Below are 25571 nucleotides of genomic sequence, written 5' to 3'. Positions count from 1 at the left end.
AACTTAAGAAAGACTTCAGGAGTCAACTCTGAGGAAAAATCATGAGCCAGTTACCCTTAGGCAGTTTGCAGCACACCCTGGCAGAACCTGTGACACTGCTGGCCTCAAACTGTGTCAGCATTTGCCATTCCTTTGGATAGATACGCTGAATGGAGAGAAGGGAACTGCTGTTAATGACATTGTTCCGACCATAGCTAATGCCCAGGCATTCATCTCATGCATAGCCGCTTTGCGACTAAAGGAGGCAATAAATAGACATACAACATGACCTTAAAAAATAGTTAAACATACTAACCTCATGATCAGAGTTTTTGAGACCTATACAGTAAGATCTTGAAGCTCTACCAATGCATGCCAACATAGCATACAAGTCTATGGCTATATCTGCTAGTCTACGAAGTTTCATTTGTTCATTCACAACTTTCTGAATTTAAACAAAAATGCCAGAATCTTTTATTAAAATAAATATTTTTTAGCACACCATGTAAAATAAAACTAAATATTATTATATATTGCTAATAATGTTAATAATATTTGATAGTAACTCAAGTGTTACAACCACACAAAAAATATGTACCAAGTATAACTTAAGCCATTAAAGAAGACTTAGTTGGAGCAATAAGCTTAATGAATATCTTGGGTGTGAAATTCTCTTCAAGAGATTATTTTAAATTTACACTCACTACTTAAGACCATGTTTGGTGTGGTTACTGAAGTTCTCAGCAATGGATATATATACTTAATACAATTAATAAAGTTAAGGATTGGTGTATTTATTATATACCCGGTATGTTTTGTGTGGTTCACAGTAATCAGGAAACTAATGTTTAAAGTCTGGTGAATATATCTGAGGAATTTCAGACTTCTATGTGTCTAATCAGTTCTAATAAAGTGTTTGATATTTTTGGGGGGGGGGGGGGGAAGTGAAGCCATCATTATAGTTTTGCTGGATATGTGAAAGAAAAAATCATAAATTTTACTAATATACATTTAATGAAAAACTTCATTCCAGAAACTTACATTTCCATACAATGGCAAGATGTCTTCTACAGCCATTCCTAAACTGACAAGACAAGATGAAAGTATTCGGGCTTCTTTCTGAAAAAGAAAATTTGAACATTATCTTTTCTTAGGGATATTATTTTGGGAGGTACAAGGTTCGTAGAATGCCAGTAGGTTGACTTCCACAGGACATTCTGTATGGCGAACTAATACAAGGCAGGAGAGCGGCTGATCGCCCACTTTTACGTTATACGGATGTATGCAAACACGACATGAAGCTCTACAAAATCGACACTAGCAGCTGGGAAGAGGTGGCACTGGATAGATCCACATGGAGAGAGAGCATAAAGGAAGGGTCACGGATTGCAGATGTCATACACAGCAGAAGCATAAAGAAGGGTGAAAATGCAATGGTGCTTGGTGATAAAATATGCCCAACCTGCGATCGCAGCTGTGTATCAAGGACTGGCATCTTTAGTCACACAAGAAGTTGCAAAGGGAAAAGATCGTAAAATGCCACAGACAGAACAAAGAAAGACATCTCTTCACAAACTATTTTACCTTTTGATAAATATTGGAAATAAATGTGATCCTCAAAAATAGAAAAGAAATTATTTTGACATAGATTATAGTAAAGATACACTACAAATTAAATTATAATGCTTAATTAAAAATAAATGCCTCAAGCTTTTTCACAATTCTAAGCTATTTAACCATTTCACCACTAAGCAGTTGTAAGAAACTATCTACCCCATCCTTAAGAGAAGGGATATAACTCTGTATCAGCTATTTTAAAAAATCGATTTTTTTACTAAATTCACAGAAAAAAACTAATAAAACTTAACAAAAACCTTCTTTTTATAATAGAAAAAATAGACCTAGGGTTAAGCACCATGTTTGAAGTCATAAATAGGCCTACAGAGCTCGAAAACATTAAAATATCATGTCATATTTAGTTGCCTTCCAATCTCCCGAGTTAGTAAAGGTATAAATAGTTATTTAAAAACTAGCAGTGCATGCGTACACAAAACAACCCAAAATCGGTGATTGCCTGCGACTCCCGGCGACTCTAGTTGTCAACCAGTAGAGGCGACTCCCGGCGACTCTAGTTGTCAAAGGGTTAAGCCTGTTCAAGTCGTAGGCACTTTGAGCCCTCATAATGGTAGTCTTAAGAAAGACCACTGCTCAGTTTAATCCTCTGCCATCCTGACGCAGGTTTGGACTAGAATGTTATAATCTTCATTTCTGAAGGAACTTCCAACACTTAAAAACAACAAACAGGCTGAGTGAATAGTTTTGAATCAAGCTTAACTTGCATAACCATTTAAAACTAAATGATAGAAAATAAAAGTTACTGGAACGTAAGAAATGAAAGATAATTTTACCTCCAATTCGAGGTGAACCTCTTCAAACAGATCTGGCTCTGTCGATGCTATTATAGCTTTACCCATTGATCGTCTAAACCTTTTCTTGAACATTAAAAGTGGATTTTGATGAGGATCTCTGAGTTTTCTGTGGAGGAAAATTGAATTCTCAATTAAATCTCTCCATCTTACATTCTGCTATAGTAAACAAAATTAATTACTTAGTACTAAACAATTAACTAATTGGTTTATTTTTGGAGTGATCTGTGTATTGTTATCAACGAACGGAACTAGTGACGTTATGACTTAGTTGGGTTAGAGGCTACTTAGAGACAGAAAATCAGTTGGTGATAGGATTTCATAAGGGTAGAAAGTAGTGAGACATCGACTGTGGCCTTCTTGCTGAATTAAACCTTAATATAAATTGTTCAACAGTGTTTAGATTTATCTCTCCACTTGTTAAACTAGATGTGTCTGTTTTTGCTTGTTGGTTTTAATGTGAAGATGACAACACCCTTTGTAAAATAACCAATGGACTTTAGAAAGAGAAATTAAAAATGAATAATCTAACTTTGAAATTCAATTTTTTACTTTTTCTAACAACCCCCTCTCCCCCATTCTTCCTGTAACACAGTAATGTAAATGTTCAGACATAGTCTACAGCTAAACTGCTAACTAATATCCATATTAGGCTTAATGTTTGATATTTTGGGTTTTTGGCACATCAGCTCATTTTAGGTCATGTCGTGGCCATAGGCATAACATATCTTTAACAGTTAAAAGATGCGAATAAAAGCATTTTAAAAAAAAATGTTGCAAATAAAAAATGAATTTTAAATAGAACTGAAGCTTTCAACTAAAATAAGACACATATTCATAGTATTTTGAGTGGCAAAAACTTACAAAAAGGTATCTTTCATGCTTCTGCCAGCAAACTGCAATCCTTGAAGAGCTACAAAAAGACGCAAGATTTCATTTGTTCCCTGAAAAGTAGCAAAAAAAAAATCACCATTCAATAATGCATTTTCAAGCAAAAACAAAACAAACATATTTGTAAACACTTGAGAAACAAATATGTTCTATTTTTTAAAAGCAAAAAAAAAAGTTTGAATGATGACCTCAAATATTTGCATGATTCTTGAATCTCTGAGGTATCTTTCATGAGGAAGATCTTTTGTGTAGCCTGAGCCTCCCATTATTTGTAGACATTCTGAGACACAGTTCCAGCAACTTTCAGAACTAAAGATCTTTTTAAAAAAAAAAATTCATATAAGAATGTTGAGAAAAAAATAGAATGGCCTACATATGAATTCCTAAATTTAACTTACAATTTTTTTTTAAAATAATAACCCACTGAATTGAGGGAAAGTTAGCAAAGCCGATTTCTAACTGAATCATAATAGAGTATTAGAATTAATACTTAAGTTATAGGTAATATTAAATTTTTTGAAATATTTATACATATTTATACATAGTATTTTTATTTCCATAAGTGTATAGTAAACCAAATATTTTTATTCATCCAACTAAGCGAAGATTTTAGAAAATGGAACAATATAAATAATAAATTTCACCAAAGTCGTGGTTACTAAAAATAAAGAATGCAGACAAAGTAAACAACAACTTGACAAACATAATAGAGCATCCTTGATTAACCAGTTGAGAAGTATTACTCAAATACTTTAAACATGTAAGGCTGCTTGGTAAAGCGCTTGACTAAGATTTTTAATGCCACTGAGTCCACCCATCTCTAATGGGTACCTCTGACATTAGTTGGAGAAAAGGCGGTTGGTTGCTGTACTGACGTAAACGGTTGGCCAAATGACCTTTACATCATCTGCCTAATAGATCCCAAGGTCAGTAAGGGGTACTGAACTTTAAAAAAAATAAAAAATTAGGATTACAAGCAAATCAAGGGCAATGTTAAAATAGCTAACCAAGCAGCTGACAATATACTATCTAATTGGATGCAAAATGAAATGATAGCTTGAATAAATGGCTTGAATAAATGGCACAATAAATTGAAAAAATTCTAATTATAAATTAGAAAAAAAAAAAAAAAACAACAAAAATCACCTTATTACCTACCACCAATCAATTTTAAAAGAATTATTTTATGTATTTTTAAATTCAGAAACATAGCTGTTCCTTTTGTGTTTCCATTTAAATATGTTTATTTATAAATATCTTGATAATTTGAACATTCAATCCTTTGTCTAATACGATGACTAAGCAAAGTTTGAAAATATGAAAAAAAAAAAGATATTTTCCTATTTTGAAAAATATTATAAAGACTTGCACCATAGTTCTAGCCACTAAACTCACATCTTACTTTTATAACAGCAGATTCAATTGACATGTCAGGATCAAGGTAATCATCCATGATGTGTGCAGTTAAATAAGACATACTTTCCATTGCATACACCGATATTGCCATCTTAGCAAATTTTTCCTTAAAAAAAAAACAAACAACAAAAATGCCAGGTAATCTCAACATTCATTTCAGTTAACATAAGGAACACTACCATTTGACGACAAAATCAATATCAGTACCTTGATTAATCCAAAGGAGCTGAGCTTTTCACCAAACTGAGATCTTGTAATGGCATGCTGTGCTGTCAAATCTGTAGATTAGAGAATGTTCTAATACTGAGAATGAATATAGAGTAATGCTCAGTGGGTAGAGGGCTATACTGATAAGTTATTAGCAATAGTTTCAGTCTTAGTGCTTTATTTCTGAAAGGAAACGATTTTTTTTAAAGTTGTCTATTTGATGAAAAATGTAAAAAAAAGTTATGTTTTCCAGTCCATACTGCTGAAATTGTATGACCCACACAATATTCAACTATCACCCCCCACCCCCCTGTCCATATGTTATTGGTTACTCCTACTGGAGTTGAATGAACTAAGGATTCATACCAGGTCTCCAATGATTTAAAATCTTAAGTGTTTCCACTAGGTCTTGAATGCTTAACCATTCTGTCACTCAACTCTTTACCAACTAAATGACATAGTAATTAGGTCCAGAAAAAGTGTGCACTGAAGTATGTAATAGGATAAGTTATTGTAGATAATTTAAAAGAATGAAATTCTTACTTATTAATTTCTTGAGTACACCGGCCCCACCACTGCCCATGGAGAATCTACCACTGTTAAGAATATGCATGGCAAGCTGAAATACATGAGAACTTCATATAAATTGATTGCAGATCCATGACACATTTTTCCTTTTTACAGAAAGTAATTTAACCAACCTTAAAACCATTGCCAACTTCACCAAGAACATTTTCTGTAGGTACACGTGTGTTGTCAAAATGAACTTCACAAGCTGTAAACACAAAATATTATGGAAAAAAAATTACATTATAAGTTACATTATAAGTTTGTATTATCAAAGAAAGCGCCATCCTGTAACTTGATAGTAAAATGAAAATAAAAAGTTTTTATTAAAACAGTATTGCTATAACCCTAGTGGCGGACTGAAAGGGTTAATGTTTGTGCGGCCTACTGACACACATGATTCAGGCCAATCACACAGGTCAAGGGCTGGTGAACAAGGGACATTACTACTAATGCACGCAATATGACCAATGTTATGGTCATGTGACCACAAAGCCTTTACAGACGAGAGACAGTGTGTTAGAAAGGACAGTAGAGTCCAGGATAGCAAGCAGAAAGGACTGTGTGCTACGAAGTGAGTCCTCGAAAATGTAGCTGTACGAGCTAGAGAGACTTGTAGTGATTAGTTAGGCAGTTCTGTAGTGTAGCAAAGCATTTGAAGTTACCGTAGCCAATTGTGTTTATTGGCTGTTGTTGATGTAATTGTAAATAAACCGCCACTTTGTTTATTGAAGCTCTTGTTGTCAAGTTGATGTTTTAGATGTGTTGTGCTGTTGGGCAGTGTTTGCAGAAGGCCTGATAGAGAAGATCGTAACACTGGTGTCAGAAGTGGGATTTCTTATGGCTTCTGTGAAACTGCTTGCTGAACTTGATCTAAAAGAATTGAAACAAGAGCTTCGATGTCGTGGACTGAAATGCTTTGAAAGAAACCATGAAACTCTTAAAGAACGCCTTCGACAAGCCTTGCTGGACGATGGTGAAGATCCGGGCACCTACCTGTTCGAGTTAGAACCCGATGTTGTAGAGCTCTTGATCACCTTTCAAGAACAGATGTTGGCTGGCTTCCAGAAGGTGATCAACGGTGACATTCAGAAAGAGACCTGTGCCAAAGTAGACCAGATAGGTACCAGTACCTCGCTGAACAAGATTGATGAAACATTTGATACCGTGATGAACAAGACTGACGACCAGATGGCTACCATGTCAAGAGGTATAAACAATCCGTTACTCAACGGAGAAGCTGTTGATGGTAGCGCTGTCTATGACTGTGATAGCGAGCCGTGCAAGCTTGGCTCCTACGACAAGAATCCTGACATTTGTTGTGACAGCGCTGAGCACAGATCTGATCAAGTCAACGTGATTCCTGCCTGTACCCAGGCGTTCAGCAAGTACTGTACTGACAGGGCCGCCTGGCAGGGAGAGTACGAGCACCGGAAGTCTTGCCAACAAAGTCTTGACCAAACCGACGTTTGTCCTGATACCAGTATCAGCAAGAGAAGCGCTGATGGTGGTGCAGCAGATGGACTTGTACACACAGTACGTTACCCACGTGCCCCACAGACATGTCTTCCAGACACGCTTGAAGATTTTGCCGTGTCTGACAACCGGGCCTCCTGGGGGCCTACGGCGCATCGAGAAAGCCTGCTGAAGCAACGTGTAAGACCAACGGTCTTGATGCCCACTGCCATGACATCAAGTGCTCCGCTACTAGCCACGAGGCTGCGATCGGCGGCTACTGACGGAAAGACCAGGCAAAATGCACGACGTCCTCTCAACCAAAGTAAGACCAACTGGTGCAGGAGAAAAAGACATACACAGGCAGCAATGCAGATGACCCCATCGAGATGGCAATACAGGCCCACTGCCATGCCCACTGATAGACCCCCACCTGCGTCGATAAACCTCCAACGCCCATGTCGTGAGGTAGATTTTGTCCGGGACGGACAAATCTGAGAAGGGGGCAATGCTATAACCCTAGTGGCGGACTGAAAGGGTTAATGTTTGTGCGGCCTACTGACACACATGATTCAGGCCAATCACACAGGTCAAGGGCTGGTGAACAAGGGACATTACTACTAATGCACGCAATATGACCAATGTTATGGTCATGTGACCACAAAGCCTTTACAGACGAGAGACAGTGTGTTAGAAAGGACAGTAGAGTCCAGGATAGCAAGCAGAAAGGACTGTGTGCTACGAAGTGAGTCCTCGAAAATGTAGCTGTACGAGCTAGAGAGACTTGTAGTGATTAGTTAGGCAGTTCTGTAGTGTAGCAAAGCATTTGAAGTTACCGTAGCCAATTGTGTTTATTGGCTGTTGTTGATGTAATTGTAAATAAACCGCCACTTTGTTTATTGAAGCTCTTGTTGTCAAGTTGATGTTTTAGATGTGTTGTGCTGTTGGGCAGTGTTTGCAGAAGGCCTGATAGAGAAGATCGTAACAGTATTATAATTATTTTTATTTTTTTTGTTTAAAAATTGCATAGAATCTAAAATTTGTAAATGAATATTTACTATTAGATCCACGAATTCCAAGTTTATCTTCAGGCTTCCCACTTGTGATACCACCAAACGCTCTCTCCACAATAAAGGCTGTAATCTTCTCTTGAGTTTCTCCCTAGAAGATGACAATAACATTGAAACTTTTTTTCAATGCTAAAAAATGGGTTGTATATGTGACAGGTTGGGGAAAATGATGTGTGTTTGGCGCATTTAATGTCTAGGGGATGATTATTTTTAAAGCTATCACACAACAACCCGTCAGCATATAAATCGGGAGCAGACACGCAACGAGACAAGCAATGAAAGATAGATACAAAGTTAAAAATGAAGAATATTTATTTACATAAATATTTACATATGAGAATAAAAAGGGGGAGGGTTTGCATCTATCTCTAGTGAATACTATGTTTAATCATCACTCTTGCACTTAATAAGAGAGTATGTCACTTTGTCCTCTGACTTAGCTGGTTGTCCTGTTGATGTCGCAGCTGGCTGCGTCCTGGCTTGAGGTTCTGCAGCTGGAGGTGGCGCTCTAGCGGATAGAGGGACGCTGGTGATTCAGTTCTTGTGGAGTCTCAATCCAAAGTTCTGATATCTGTAGTGGGCACAATAGGGCGGGTGGCCGGATACTGTGGGCACAAGGTTACTGCGGGCAGAGCTGATCTGCCGTGGGCAGCGTAGTTGACAGGATAAGTCCAGTGAGTTGCAGAGGGTTTGGCGTAGCTATGACGTCTAGCACAGATCTGGGTCTATAGGGACGTCGCACCTAATAAATTGACAGGTGGACTGTCAAATAGGCGGGCAAGGCCGATAGCGCCAAGTAGTAGAGTTGAGTAGATCCACGTAGGTGGGAGATAATACTCAATAGCAAATAGGCAAGTGATCCGATAAATAGGCAAGTGCAGTGCTGAATAGCACTAAGCACATAGGCAGTAGGTGATTCTCGATAGTAAATAGTTGAGTAGTGTCGAGTAGACACTAAACAGCAAATAGGCAGACACCTGAGGGAGGCTGCGGATCAATAAAGACAAGTTAGGACATGTCTCTCATGCATCTTATCGATGCCCTCGACTGAGGTGCATTCGTCAGATTGGTAAAATTGCTTTAGAGCACAATAGGGAAATGATGACAAATGGGATTGGGAAAATAGATGGATGATAATAGCAACATAAAAATATACATAAAAGGGGAAATAATAATATAAAATGTAAGGGGAAATAATAATCTCAAATAAACAACACAAGTTGGAAGAGAAAAAAAAGGGGGTGATGGGTGGTGGTCAGTGACCATGACGGTTTGTTAACATACGACCGTCGGCCGAGAACAATGGAGCGCGCTTGAATGGAGAGGGTGTCGGTTCAAGGGGCGCAACTCTGGTTAGAGTAAAATTACTAAAGGGGAGATAATTCTTATCTCTTTACTAAACGCAGTGTCAGTGCGCTAGTAAAATTATCAAAGCGGTCCGCTGAGATAAAGGAAATAAAATAAGATGTACAAAAATATACATGGTTGCACCAACGATCAATTGAGCAAAGTAGCATTAATAGATTAATGCAATACTTAAATACATACATAGGACATGTTTATGTTTTCTACTTACGACAGTGAGAAATACACAATGCACTAATTAATGTAAATAAAATAATAGAATACACATGATAATCTCCAGTGAGAAATATGTACAAAGTAACTAAGATGGAACTTGTGATTAAGTTCAGCTTACCACCAGGTATTCCTCTAGGAGTAAGAATAAATGAAGTAGTCCAGGCTCGATTGACAGCAATAAAGAAATAAGAGAGTCTGGCTTGTTTTAATTTACCTTATATATAGGCCTGGAGAATGTGGGCGGAAACAGGAAATGTCCTAGGCTAAGAAATATCTTACACGTGGGTGAATTTGACTCGAGGTGGGAGTCGCACCTTGGAGCGCTGAGAGGCGTTTTGACTCGAGTAATCTCCTAGATCAAAGAGAGACATGGGAGAAGGGGGGGGGGGGAAGAGTGACTTGCATTTCACACAAGGTGGTGTCAAGTGCGCCCGTCAGACATCCGGCCAGTATGATCAAAGAGAATGTGTTTATCTTTACCCGATCAAGGGCAGATAAATGAAAGGACGCCAAGGTGGTGGACTAAGGTCTAGCCTGGAGAGTAAAAGGGTGGGGCGGGTGAGGAAAGTGGGGATAGGATGGGGAAATAATTTAAATAAAATAAATAAATAATGAATAATAATAATTAATGCTGTGATAAATTTGAGTGACTCTGACAGCGAGCTTTTGACTTGTCACAGTATATGCTAAAATATAAGCCTAGCAAGTATTCTACTGTACTAGCTTGAATGTTAACAATACTTAGTATATAAAAAAAAAAAGGCATTTTCGTTGTGATGATTCTGCCATCAGTGCCTGTACTCTCCTCAATGCTTGTACATCGTATTAAAAGTAATAAATGAATAGCTTGCCATTGACAGTACAGCATATTAGGGGTGCACCGGATAGTCCCTCCGGCTCCGGCTTCTGCCGAATATCCGGCATTTTTTACTATCCGGTGCTATTCGGCTCCGGTCGGATATCACTACCGGATAGTAAACCGGATAGTAAAAAATACACCTATTTAATATGCATAAAGTGGACCTCGTTCCATTACTGTCTGTTATAGAATGTATTAATGCTTATATGAAAACAAAATAATGTGCTTAAAAATAGAGCCATTATGAATATGCACCAAACTTCGTTTATTATAAAGACAAGGCGTGTTAATAACTTAATATAAATAGAGATGAAACTTTACATCATAAATGCGCTTTACATACAAAGCAGCAATGGCTGGCACTTTTTTTCAATTTATCTTGACCTTTGAGTAAGTTAGTTAACATGTTAAAATGCTACATTCCTTGACTACGTCATGCTGACCAGACGTCTGTCTGGCTGTGCGGGTATATCTCCAGAGGTAGAGATGAACAACTCCCACCCCTTTTATTTGTTTAGTCCATCACATTGAGTTTTTTATGGGTGGGTAAACACAAGTTAAATATGATGGACGTAGGTTTAATGTCAGCGTATTGACACTCTCTAGTGGTCACACCTTTCGAGGGAACTGAGTTTGTTTACTTAGTAGTTAATCTTTATTAGGGGGGGGGGCTGGACTACAAGAGCCACACCTCTAATGTAACCAGATATATTTCTAGATGAACATCTCCCTTCCCCTTTTATTTGTTTAGCCCATCACAATGAGTTCATTGATTGACAGGTGACCCCAAGTCAGATACGATGGACCTAGGTTTAATGTCAGCGTATTGACACTCTCTAGTGGTCACACCTTTCGAGGGAACCGAGTTTGTTTACTTAGTAGTTAATCTTTATTAGGGGGGGGGGGGGGGCTGGACTACAATGTAACCAGGTATATTTCTAGATGAACAACTCCCTTCCCCTTTTATTTGTTTAGCCCATCATATTGAGTTCATTGATTGACAGGTGACCCCAAGTCAGATACGATGGACGTAAGCACTCTCTAGAGGTCACACGAGGGAACTAGGTTTTGACCTTTGAGTGGTCTTGTAAACACGTAATATTCCTTAACTACGTCACGCTGATAATCTGTCTAGATGTGCGAGTATATCTCCAGAGGTAGAGATGAGCACCCCCACCTCCTTTTGTTTGTTTAGTCCATAACATTGAGTTCACGGATAGGCAGCTGACCACATTAAGCCAGATGTCAACATGTTGACACTTTCTAGAGGTCACATCTTATGAGGGAACTGAGTTTGTTTACTTGGAGTAGAATTTTTATTAGGGGCGGGACTACAAGCCAAATCTCTATAAGGTTAATCTGGTATGAGTTTGTTTATTATGAGATAGGTTGTCAATCAAGGGTCTGGTCCACAAACCAAATTGTTAAGACATATTGACACTGTCTAGAGGTCACTAGATGATGACACTAAGTTTGTTTACTTGGAGAGAAATGTCAATTAGGGCGCTGAACTACAGGACACATCCCTACAAGTATTTTGTTACACAAGCCACGGGTATAAAAGTGGCTTGCAAGGGCATTTAGTAAATTAAATACTAATAATAATGGCTGATAAAAAGTCATCACTTATATGGCGTTACTTTAATGTCAAAACAATGGACTACTCTAAAGCAGTTTGCAATGCTTGTAAAATAGTAATGTCACGTGGTAAACCAGGCAAACCTAAAGACTTCTCAACCACCACTATGATTAGTCATCTACGCTCGAAACACCCAGACTTATTCAATGAAATGACTGCATTGAAATCAGCATCAAGTAATATCACTGCCTGTGCCAGTACGTCTACGAGCTCCAGTGATTCGTCAAGCCTCACACACAAGCAGCAACCAGGGATTAAAGAGGTATTAGACAAAGCTAAATTGTGGGATATTAATAGTGATAATGCTAAACGCATTCACTTGGCCATAGCAAAGATGATTGCAACTGACATGGAACCTTACCAAGTAGTTGAGAAGCCTGGATTTATTGGACTTTTAAAAGTACTGGAGAAAAGATACACTGTGCCTAGTCGCAAATATTTTACAGAACGTATTATTCCAGATATCTACGACAATATTTCCTCAAAGCTTCGTGAAATGCTATCTGATGCTAAAAGCATCGCTTTCTCAACGGTCACTTGGACAGCTGATAATACCACCGAATCATATTTTGGTTTAACTGCCCATTGGTTGAATGAGTCATTTGACCGAAGCAGCTATGTTTTGCATTGTACAAAATTTAATGGCCAGCATACGGCTGCAAATTTGCTGTACTTAAGATATTTACTAAGCCATTATCTGTATTAGATACAAACCAGAAGCGGTTTGTGGCCTTTAAAACACGAGCCTAATGACAAGTTGATGGTGTCAAATACATGAACACAAACATCTACCCACTATACAACTTAGATTGTACTTAAGAAAGATTTACACTATAAAACCAAGAGTGAATTTTACCTTTGAAAGATTTACATTAGTTACATATATGTTTATATATTCTGCATGAGTTATCCCACATTCTACTTTACAATACATACGCACACACCATCTCATGTTACAAAGATTAGTTTATGATAAGCATATCTGTAAAAAAAAATGCTGTTCATTTTAATTTATCAATCAGTGATAGAGTTTAAAGTAAGAAAGTAAATAACAAAATAATATGAATATAGGTATGTTATATAGAAGATTTGCAAAAACTTCAGTTAAACGAGCTGTTTGAGTCATGTAGGTATCCGGCTCCGGCCGAATATCTAATTGTACTATCCGGTTATATCCCGCTCCGGCCGGATATCAAAAAGTACTATTCGGTGCACCCCTACAGCATATATATGTGTGTGATATGTATATAGGCCTAAAGGTCCTTAACTATAATGAGTTAAAGGGAAACTCCGATAGTTTTTCAAATTTTAGTTATTGACTTATTTAAATTCTGCGTAAAAAGTTGTAATAGTAAACATTATATCATTTTTTATTTAAATGCTCAGAAAATTTTATATTTAATAAATTAGACAGAAAATTCTTTATGCCCCCCAAAAAACGGGGTTCTGCGAGATTTTGTTTTAAGTTATTTCATGCGTCACTTCCCTAAACAATACTGAAAGAGAAACTTGATTTAACCAATCGTATCGCTTCATTCTTACAGTAGCTGTTAGGCTGTTAGGCTTAGTGATGGCCTAGTCCAGAGCTATGATACAGTTATATATATAAACATGTATAGATAGATCCAAAAGCATTAGGATAACCAACTTGAGAAAAAAAAGTAACATTTTCATCTAAGCCTCTCCCTATCCCAAGAAGTAAATAGATCGTGTGTCTGAATGATTCGAACAAGCTGGTCAGTGTAAGGCTAGTCGAGACTACGTGTAGTCGGTCATGACAAGACAACCAAGCGATAGTGTTTGTTGTGTGTTGAGTGGTCTGGCGAGAAAATACACACTGCCGTGATTAGTCAAGCATGTAAATCTACTATTAATACGCATTTTTTCTTTGCTTACAAGATCCTAGATCTAACTGCATAGACAAAGATATATTTCTTTTACGAGAATGTAAACTTTGCTGTATGGTCTCCTGTTATACAATAAGTCAATAGATTAAAACACCTTTGTGACGTCACATAGAAACCCGGTGAAAGTCTGACTGTTTTGGATGCGCAGGAAAATTACGTCGGAAAAACATCAATTACTAAGTTATTATTGCAAATAAAAAAAAAAGAAGAATATATTCATTATCTGTAAATCAAAACACATATTATATCAAAAATTGTCAAAACCATCGGAGTTTCCCTTTAAAATAAAAGGGCAAGATAATGAATATCTGCTCGTGAACAATGTTACCATTTTGTAATAGTAGGTGACCTAAAAAACATACCTCTGATGTTTTGATTTCAGTTTTGGCAAACACAGTAAACACATCAGCAATGCTGCCATTTGAAATCCAAATTTTACTACCATTTAGTATCCAGTACTTTCCATCCTCTGATAGTGTGGCTCTGGTTTTTATTGAAGCCACATCACTACCACTAGAGTTAAAAATAACAAAAAAAAAATATGTAATAACTGAAGATCTAAGACAAAGCTTGGATTAGGCTGATTAAAACATTGAACATAATTCTCAATGATAAAATTATAAATAGAACTGAATTAAATTTGAAGTGGAAATACAAACTGTATATTACATACAGTTTAGGAGCTTAAAATCTAGATATGTGAATGGTCACTTTTAAACAATTGTCTTAAGAAAGAAAACTTTCTTCTATTAACCACAGCATCTTATGATCCATTTTGAAGCTAAACACTATCTATTAACAAGACCTCTTACCTTGATGGTTCTGTTAAGCAGAAAGCAGCAATATTCTCTCCACTGGCCAATTTTGGTAAGTATTTCTCTTTCTGTATCTCTGTACCAGCAATTAAAATACCCTAATGTTTAAAAGGAAAAATATTTTTGTTTAAAATTAGCTAATTTTAAGTTAAGCAATTAACCTTAAGGACCCATGGGAATTAAGTTTATTTAAGAACTAATGAAGAAAGTATGTATAACATAGAATTACCAGTAGTAATAATCTTAAAAGCCTTAGTGAGAGTTAGTAATAATTCACAATCTTAGTTCACCTGCTTACTACATACACAAATTTACCTTACCTTAAGACCTATAGACTGATGAGCTGCTAGTGTGACTGCTATAGAGCCATCTGTACTCGTGACTTCAGTGACCCTGGCATAAGCTGTAGAACTTAAATTCAAGCCTCCTGTAATCAAGTTAACAACAAAAACTTTAATAAGAAACAAAACAAAAATTATAAATTAAAACTCACATTCATCATAAAATCCATCTACAAAAAAAAATTAACATAATCATAGCAGTAGAACAAAGTTTCATCTATTTGTAGATAATTACAGAACCAAAAAAATAATATTTTTAATCCACACATGTAACAAGATAGACATACAAGGTTAGATCAATAAGAACACATGATCATCTACATTTTAGAAAAAAAAATGTGATAATAAAAAATGGTAAAGATACACTAATGTCTTTAGCAAGCTTTTTACAAAGTATTTTAGCCAACTAAAAAAAAAATAAAAACAATGAGCACATTTCACAAGCTATGCCTACCTACCATACTGTTCTGGGATCTGAAGACCAAACAGCCCAAAGTCTTTCAGCTGCTGTAAAACATCTTCGGGTATCTTTGCATTGGCATCAATAGATTTGGAATCAACTAAAATTGTAAATAAATTCAAAATAAAAGCAAGTTATAGTTAAACAATAAATTTGCATAAACTGTGGGTGCTATTGGTCAGTCATGCTCTCACGTTATTTGACACACAAACTGACACAGCAATAACACTAAAAGATCTAGATTTAACCAACTAGAGACAATTTTCATTATTAACATACTTTGCAGGAGAAAAATTAGGAATTATCATGACTTCTTTTGTAAATTTTGGAGTTATAAGGAATCTAGATCCCATACAACTATTGAATAACATAAAGTGAACATTTTCAAAATGTCGTATCTTTGACTTGTGTGCTTTCAGATTCTTCTTCAGAAAAAAAAAATGTAATTTCCAACTATAAACTTCTGCAGGATGATAGGAGATGTTGATGGGTAGGGTTTGAATCCGGGACAATCAAGACAACAGTCTAGAGCCCATACTAAATGACCCAGGAGTTTATATATGTGTATACTATATGTATACTTTATTTTAAAAACAAATGGACACACTTTCAGAAGAACATATGTTAAGTAGCTGTTGAGCCTATGAATGTATTTTAAACATAATAAAGGTAATAGTGAGGTTAGATTTACAATGGTATACAAGAGCACAACTAACACTGTCCTTGCATCTTGTTTAAAAAAGAGGTTTATTGTGTACACAGGTGAAAGTGCATAAAAAATGCATACTTTTTTGGAGGACCATAAAAGGTAAGAAAATAATAACTAAAACATTTTAACCACTTACTTTCTGAAAACATTTTTTCAATTGGTGCTACAACTGAATTAACTTGATCTAACTCTTCTTTAGTTAGCTCTGGATAGACCAGCATAGACTACAAAAAGAATTTAAAAAAAAAACAGTTTAAATGATAGTAGAAATGTAATTTTAGTATTTTCAAATGATATAATTCTCACTCATAAATATTTACTAATATATATATATATATATATATATATATATATATATATATATATATGCTTGTTTGATATAGACTCTTCTAAAATTTATTAAAAGACATTAAACATTCCTCAGAAGTAAGGAGTTGTCCCAAGTTATAGATTTTTGCATCAGGTTAGGGCAGTGTTTCTCAAACTTTTTTGTCTGCCGGCACAGTAAAAAGAAACTACAAAAATTTCGCGGCACACCACGAAGAGCAACAGTTGTTTTATAATAAAATGATAAATTATTTGACTTGTTTTTAAGTATTACATTCGATATGAAAGGTGTGCCTGCTTTTGAGAGGAAAATGGAGAATCCAAAGTCGATAGACAAACTCGCATTTCTTCGTCTATTGTAAGAAGTCTCTCTCTTTTCTTGGACTTAATTTCAGTCAGTACTGAAAATCCAAATTCACAAAACCATGAAGATATAAACTGATTGCAGGATATATCTTGTTGATTGAAATCCAAAACACACTTGGGCTCATCTCCGCAAAATTTGATTTAAGAACTGCATCGTTTTTTAAATCAATGAGCTGCTCTTCTTCTTCAGTTGTAAGATTTCGAGCTTCATTGTTTCCATATTCAAGACTTCCAACTGTTGGGAAGTAATGCTGCAATGCTGACTGCAGGAGTGTTAAAGAGTCCAGAATTTCGGGGGTGATTTCTTTAGTTGAAGCACATTCATTGTAAGTTGGAAAGCAGTTGAAGACTCCTTTCGAGATCTTACTTTGCCACAAAAGACAATTTTTCATCAAATGACTTCAGTTTTGAGGATGCAGTGATGGTCCTTGAAGACTTAAATTCAATGACTTTAATTTGTCAAATAAATCAGAGAGAAATGTCACCTTAACCCACCTGATCTCATCATGAATAGAAAATCCAAAGTCTTTTTTTTTCAGCCTCCAAAAATGAAATCAGCTCAGCCTTGAGTTCGACGACACGCTTAACACTTTTCCCCCTGGGGAGCCAACGAACGTTGTTGTTATACAGGAGACATTTATAGTCTGAATCCATAGCTTCACAGAGTTGAGAGAAAAGTCGGGATGCAAGCGGTCGAGATTTGATGAAGCTTACAACTTCAATCACTTGATCCTGAACAGACATCAAATCTTTCGGCAAAGACTTGAAAACAAGAGCTTCTCTGTGGATCATGCATTGAACGACTAATACATTTGGATTTTCTTGACACACAAGAGTGACGAATCCCTTTCTATTTCCCTGCATGGAAAGACATCCATCGGTGCAAACGCTGACACAGTTTTTCCACTGTAGTTTGAAGAGCAAAATGTTTTCGTTCACCACATTGAAAATATCTTCCCCTTTGGTCGTAGTTGGTAAGTCTTTGCAAAACAAGAATTCGTTGACACATTTTTCATTCTTTAGGAACCGAAAAAAAGCTAGCAGCTGGGCTTTGCCACTAACTTCAGTGGATTCATCAACTTGAAGAGACCACAGCAGAGACAATTTCATAACCTGAATGGCTAACACCCTTTTCCGTCAAAATGGAGCGATGTCTGCCTAATATAACATTTTTATTTTACGTTGCGACATCACCACTTGTAACGACCAGTAATAGTAGTCTGCACTCTCCCATTTTCTCTGCCCTGCAAAATCAGATCGCTCCATTTTGACTATACTTATATTATTATAATGACTAAAATGTAGGCCGCCTAAGCAGATGCAATTTTTGAATTGGCAACGATAAATGTTTTAGGTGTATGCTAATAATAACAAATTATCTCTAAGCGTTATTCGTTGTTATCCATGGAGAAATACGTTAGCAAGAATGAAACTGCGAAAGTGTTAAATGAAGAGCAAGGAACCAAACGAAGGTACAAAGAAGATTACATCAGATATGGTTTCATATCTTCAGGACCTGAAGATGCTCCATTGTCATTCTGTATGATCTGCAATGCAACTCTGTCGAATGAGGCGCTTGTTCCAAGCAAATTGAAGAGACACTAGGAAACAAAACACCCAGCTGTAAAAGCGCAACCGAAAACATCAGGGCTCAACAAAATAAACAAGCTAAGAAACTTACGAACTACCTAAAGCTGCCAGAAAAGGGATTGATTGCAAGTTATAAGGTTGCTCAGTTATTAGCAAAGCGCAAGAACGCGCACACAGAGGCTGAATCTGTCATTACACCAGCTATAGCAAAAGTTAAGAAAGTTCCTTTGTCAAATGATACTATCTCGCGCAGAATTGAAGACATATCGTCATATCTACAAGATCAAATCTTCGAACACTTCGATGTGACTGACGATGAAGTGTCTCTGTCTCTAAAAATTAAAGGTTACATAGATTGAAAGAATAATCAAGGTTTATCATAACGTCATTAATACTAAACAATATAAATAAAATAGTTGGGATAAATATTCCTTAAAATATTTAGGGTAATGTAAAAAGTAAAAGTTAAGTTCCATTTCAGACCTGCAATCAATAGAGCAGATGATGCTAAGGTCATCTGTTTCTTTGGCAAACAGTTAACAAGCAGGGTGTTATGTGACCAGCACAATGACTAACCGCCTTTCCCCAACTAAAGTCAGGTACCCATTAGAGTTGGATGGACTCATGAGCACCCTAAAAATACTGAAATTCAAAATCCCAGTCACTGAGATTCTAACCCTGGACTCCAGTTTTAGAAGCCAAACATTTAACCACTCAGCCACTGCGCCCCCCTTCCTTTCTTTAGGCCAGTGATGCCCAGCCTAATTCAATCTGCGGGCCATTTTAATTTCCAACACTAGTTTTGCGGGCCACATGATGAAAAAGATACAAAAACTTAATGAAATTGACCTGAAACTATTGTATTTCAAACCGAGGATCTAGTACTTACTTTGAATAAATGAGATATTTGAATTTTCTCTTTACACTTAAAAAAAGGCGTATGTTCTGTTTATATTTTGTTGTTCTTGTTTTTTTTTTAAAACAGCCACACTTTCTTCATAAAAACAAACATGTTGGCTACAAAAAAAGTAAAGATCAGTTCACTTTTTCTAGTAGATTCTATAGTCCTATTTCATGAACTCACAAATGTTAAATGGCTTGATAGTAATCCATTAGAAAAAAGCGAGGGCCCTAACGTAGGTAAAGATATATTTTGAACATTTTTTTAGGGTGTGGGATTTTCTATCTTTTGTGCTAACGAATCAGCGTACCGGATGGAAGCACGTCATGGGCCAGCCTGTATTTTGATAGTGATTTACTACAGAAGCTATTGTTCTTTCTATTAATTAGTGTTTATAACATGTACTGTGTTTGTGTCTTTAAGTTTCATTTGGTGTTGTATAACCATGAATGATGGACATATATTTTGGTTATGGTTTTTAATATTACTACTTTTTAACAGGTAAATATTGTTTATAACATAAATACTATAAAAAATACAAATAGTTATAAACTTTATAAAAATAAACAAATATTCTACTTACTCGCTCTAATTTCCCTAAGAAAAAGTTTTTCACTATTGGTTCCTTCAGTTTGGGTAAGGATTTTTTAGCCACATACTTGCCACTGGTATCAGCTTTCTGTAAGCTTGTCTCTACTTCTGATGAAAAGTCTTCTGCTTGTGATGACATACATCTTTTAGGCACTAAATGTCTTAGTCTAGAATAGGATAATTTAGCCACTGATTGATAGTTAAGATGCTTGCAAATATAGCATCCAATATTCCCTGAGAGCATTTGCGTGTTGTGCAGTGGCATAGTGAGTGTATTCTTGCTGAAAAAAACAAAATTATAACAACAATTTAGAGAGTTACTTTGTGACACATTTTTGCAGATAAGATGGAAAGTTACATTTCCTTTAAACTAAAAGACAAATATTTGTATGTAAGGTTACAAAACAATAATATTAGAGGAATTTAGATATACCCGTAACGTAAAAGATATGGAGACATGTAATTGTATGCTCTTATGTCACTAAAGAAGAAGCAGCATTTGTATGAATTCGTCCTAGCATAATATAAGAAATTATAATCTTATGAGTATTTTATTAAGATGTGTTTTAGTATATTTGTAAGTTATGGTTAAATGTTTTATGTATTATTGCTACTTTACTTTTTAGTCTTCTGTCTTAGAGTGTTTCTATGTTTAGTGATTTTTCTATTGATGTTACTCTAGTCAAATGTAATATTGGTCTATTGGTTAAATAGCATTTCAGTTTTAAGTTCTTGTTTGAATTGCAAAAATTTTTCTTATTAATAAATGAAGCCTTAATTCTATGTTTAGCACTACATCTAGACTATGACTAGAGTGAAAATCTCGATCTCTAAAAAATCTACATCTAGCTACAACAAATTACATCTGCTTACATTACACTCCCTGTTTTGTCTCCCAAATCTATACCCTCACCATATTTTTATTAATGCATCTGGTTATGGCAGAAATACTAAGGTAATATGGAATGCTCCATTTTTCAAATATCTAACAAATTTAGTTTTATATTCTTATTTAATGCAAGACCATAATTCTACTTAGCATTAAATTGCACTGGTACATAAGCATCGTTTTATTTACCTCATACACATGAATGAGGATGCTTCCAGTGCTTAGGCTATTGTAAAACCCAATGATGCAGAACCTAAGCAAGACATTGATATTGATTGAAAGGGGAACACATGTATCACACAGCCTTTGCTATTCATTAGCTTATCTTATGCTATCTATTAAACCTATTCAAAGCTTCTATCCAGCTTTTTGCTGCTTAACTGTAGGCTCTTTAGCAGTAAGCAGCTGCAGTCTGTGCAAAGGAAAAATAGTGTGCTGTTTAATCAGGGGGGATGAAGGGGGAGGCCTCAATTATGAGGTTTATAATTTTGGGATTGTAACTACATTGAACACAATCTATTTTTGCATGCTCATGTATTTTTATACAATGTGTTTCTCATCCCAATATTGAACAGAAAATGCCTGAAATAAAATACATAAGTACATAACATTTCATGTGGTTTACAAGGTATTCAATATCATAGGGAACAAAAATGTTTGCTTGGGGAGACACTTTGCTATGCCTATCCAACATCTCTTTTACATTAGATTTTATGTCAACTATGGGTAGTGAAAGATTACAACATATTTATTTTTATTGCCAAATTGATGACAAGAATGTTTTCATTTTTTTTTCTGGTCTAACCAATATTATTATGTGTGACTATAAAAAATCCGATATGCATTGTTTTTATTAAGACAGCTGTACTCTGTCTAATAGAGAAAAAAAAATTGATAGATCTAGATCTCTATATCGAGCTCAGAGTATAGTCTCAGTATAGACATAGAGGCTGAGCTGTAAAGCGCTTGATTTCTGAACTGGGGGGGTGAAGACTAAGGTTTTTAATTTCTGGATCTTTTGGTGAGGTTTTTAATTTCTGGATCTTTTGGTGCCTTTGAGTCCATCCAACTCTAATTGGTACCTGACATTAGTTGAGGAAAAGTAAAGGTGGTTAGTCATTGTGCTGGCAACATGAAACCCTCACTAGCCGTAGGCCACAAAAAACAGATGACCTTCACATTATCTGCCCTATACTATATAACTATTTAATGAGTCAATAGATCTAGATCACAAGGTCTGAAAGGGGAACTTTAAAGACATAGAATGATGATAGATCTTTATCTATTATATCTAGATCTAGATTTACTCTAAAATAATTATTTTATAAATTAGAATTTAGATCTATTTAGATCTAACATTATTATTATCTTTTAGGTATACTAGATCTAGAGATCTTCATTTTAATTTATAAAATTAATTTAATTTACTAGAATGTCACTTGACAGCTTGCCAGGCAGGAGTTGCCTTGGCTCGACTTGAGAGTCTAGAAGTTCTACAGTTGACTAGAAGAGTAGATCATCTTTCAAAACTGTATAAAGTTAAAGATCTAGAATCTAGATTATTCTAGATCTATATGACGATATGTATATGAAGTATATCTATCTCTATTAATTATTAATAGATCTATCATATTATCATCTAGATCTAGAATGGGAATTAGGGCGGAAAACAGATTCTCTATTGAAAATGCATTTTTGAAGTTCATTATTCATTTTCTCCATATATACAACATCTGTGGTATATTTCCTTTTACTGATGGGTAGACCTATGTTTGTGGAAGCTTCATTAGCAATATTTTTTTGAAATTCGTTTTTATAAGAAATTTGTGCATTTGTGAATGTCATGAAGTATGCAAAAAAAGACACACAGGATTTACTTTTGGATTTATGTGCTCCCCTTTGAAAAGGTAAGAAACATATAAACCTATATCATTACTATGAAATAATGCATGCTTACTGTTTAGAAATGATTGTTCTAAATGATAGAGAAAAAAGAAAAGAAATTAAGTTGTTAGTTTATCTTAAAAATAATAAAAAAATAGCCTCGATGCCATTTCATAATTTGTGTGTCGTGAAACTATGCATACAATTTTATAAAAATATCATTTAAATGGTACCAATTTTAGTTTCAAAACACGTTTATTTTTATTTCAGCAATCATAGTGTTTTATTTTTTATTTTTTTGGTGTATAAAAAAAATAAAGTTTTAAAAAAAAACATGTTTTTTTTAAAGCCCATCGGAAGTGTGTCGGGACAGTTTGACCTCATCAATTTTTTTCATCGTGCTTAATTTTTTATTCATTCTCGCGGAATAAGTGGAACCGACAACATCTATTAAGCCTTATCATAGACTGAAACTATAACAGACCATTTTTTTAAATAATATCAACTGCTTAGGTAAATATTTTACATTTCACTACGAGTGTCGTTTGTTTTCATTTCAAATAACATCATGACTCGGGAAATGAGTCCTTTTTTTTGCGCTGCCAGCGTGCGATGGAAATAAACATGCGCGGATTTAGACTAGATCTAGACTAAGATAAAGATTTTAGATCTGGATCTTTGTTTAAATATAATTCATAGTAATTTGTTATAGACTTAGATCTACATCTTAACGTGAAAAGGTCTAGAGATCTAAATATAGTCACTTCTAGTTCTAGTAGTAGTACTAGTCGTAGCTAAGACTAAGTAGTAGATAGTGAAGTAGCGATGTACACTAAATTCACTAAATGTAGATATAAAATTGTATATATCTGTGTCTAAATATAATAATATAATTCATAATAACTTATAGATTTAGGAAATCTGAGATGATTTAGAGCTAAATCTAGTCATTTCTAGTAGATAGTCAAGTGGCGATGCACACACGCGTGGATCTAGCATCTAGACTAGCTAGATCTAAGTCTAAATGTAGATTAGATCTAAGATTTTATAATAGATTCTATGTCTAAATATAATTCATAGTAACTTATAGAATTAGGACTATATCAGTAGATTTTAACGTGGAAAAATTCTTAGATGATTTAGATCTAAATCAAGTCATTTCTAGTAGATTTAAGTAGATAGTCAAGTAGCGATGTACACGGGCCACACGCTTGGATCAAGACCCTAGCCTAAGTCTAAGTATATCTCTACGTCTAAATATTATTCATAGACTTAAAACTAGATTTTAACATTGAAAAAATATGAGATCTAATTTATTCTAAATCTAGTCATTTCTAGATCTAGTAACTGCGATGTACACGTGTAGATCTAGAATCTTGTCTAAATGTAGATTAAATCTAAGATTTTATATCTAAATATAATTCATAGGAGCTTATAAACTTAGGGCTTAATTAGATCTCTAAATCTAGAATTCTAGATCTACATCTTAAACTATTTAAAGTGGAAAAAATCTAGATCTAGTCAATTATACTATAGAGAAGAGATTCAAGTAGGTAGGATACTTGGTAGTTCTAGATTAATAGATCTAGATGATAGAGCTAGAATGTAGATATATCGGCAAAAACACTTTTTTTCCTTTTAAAGATCTAAATCTAGGCATAAATCTAATAGTATAGTCTAAAACTTTATCTAAAATTGATATTAGTTTGTTAAAACATGAAGATATAAGAAAAAAAAAAGACTTTTTATGGTAGGGTGGGGCGAGGGGGGAGGGCTAATTTATTAGTTATAAATATTTTTAAAAATTGTTTGTTTGTTTTTTCAAATGGTCTATTAATATACTTTACTTTGTGACATAGTTTTCTGCTAATAATATTGTGAATTTGTAAAATTCATGGAATATTGGACATACCCTCTGTGAATGATGGATTTTTCATTATTAGGGGTAAGTGTGTTTGATCTCATTTTTTATGGTCTAATACTTGTCTGATGATAATGAATGAACCATATTTGGATTCCTCTGTTCTTGGGCATTAAAACTGATATATAATATGTCAAAACTGATACTGGTTTTGTTTTTCAGGATGATTATAAAGTATCATTTGCAACCATTTTTTTTTTACGGAGGGGGTGGGGTCTGGGGAGGCTAATTAATAGGCATAAATGTTTTAAGAAACTAGTTTTTATTGTTTTTTTCAAATGTTCTATAAAAATATTTTACTTTGTGACACATTTTTCTGTTAATAATACTGTGAATTTGTGAAATTCATGGATTTTTAGACATATCTTCTGTGAGTGATGAATTTTTCATTATTAGGGGTAAGTGTGTTTGACCTCATTTTTTCAAGTTAAATAATTGTCTGTTGCTTCTGATTTTATTTTTTTTGAATTCCTCTATTCTTGGGCAATAAAATTGATATATAATATGTCAATAATAGCTAATTTGAAATTAGTCAAAAAAATGGTCCTAAAAGTAGAATGTTGAAAGCTCAATCAGTTTTCCGCCTTAGCCTAATCTATAATGATATTGATAATCAATCATAATCATAAATCTAGATATAAATATATAACATATAATAGAAAATATATAATTATATAGTAATATACTATTAAATAGAGTAGTATATAATTATTATAATAATAGACTTTAGACTTTATAGAATCTAGACTACTAGAGTCTAACTAATTTAATAAGTAATTA

The 25571-nt window shown here is 34.9% G+C and overlaps 1 protein-coding gene across 2 annotated transcripts in view; it reads right to left on the bottom strand.

The window, feature by feature from the left end:
• Positions 1–25571, bottom strand: part of LOC106052563 (complex I assembly factor ACAD9, mitochondrial-like) — a 41117-nt gene that overhangs the window by 14570 nt on the left and 976 nt on the right. The window contains exons 1-17 of one of the 2 annotated variants that reach the window (XM_056026132.1): positions 21176–21201; positions 20090–20378; positions 16459–16546; positions 15612–15713; positions 15133–15239; positions 14810–14910; positions 14360–14510; positions 8000–8102; positions 5621–5694; positions 5463–5538; positions 4920–4990; positions 4699–4818; positions 3485–3613; positions 3270–3349; positions 2388–2514; positions 1021–1098; positions 296–424 (exon numbers count right to left, since the gene is read on the bottom strand). In XM_056026132.1, the coding sequence (XP_055882107.1) occupies positions 296–424; positions 1021–1098; positions 2388–2514; positions 3270–3349; positions 3485–3613; positions 4699–4818; positions 4920–4990; positions 5463–5538; positions 5621–5694; positions 8000–8102; positions 14360–14510; positions 14810–14910; positions 15133–15239; positions 15612–15713; positions 16459–16546; positions 20090–20378; positions 21176–21186 (1836 nt within the window). In that variant the 5' untranslated portion in view covers positions 21187–21201. Of the gene's footprint in view, positions 1–295; positions 425–1020; positions 1099–2387; positions 2515–3269; positions 3350–3484; positions 3614–4698; positions 4819–4919; positions 4991–5462; positions 5539–5620; positions 5695–7999; positions 8103–14359; positions 14511–14809; positions 14911–15132; positions 15240–15611; positions 15714–16458; positions 16547–20089; positions 20379–21175; positions 21202–25571 lie in introns of those variants that run through there. The other variant, XM_056026133.1, reaches the window with a different exon arrangement.

This window comes from Biomphalaria glabrata, chromosome 4, assembly GCF_947242115.1.
Source record: "Biomphalaria glabrata chromosome 4, xgBioGlab47.1, whole genome shotgun sequence".
In the NCBI taxonomy this organism is placed as follows: Eukaryota; Metazoa; Mollusca; class Gastropoda; family Planorbidae; genus Biomphalaria; species Biomphalaria glabrata.
Note: the sequence above shows the minus strand (reverse complement) of the source record. Positions and strands in the feature narration are given on the sequence as shown.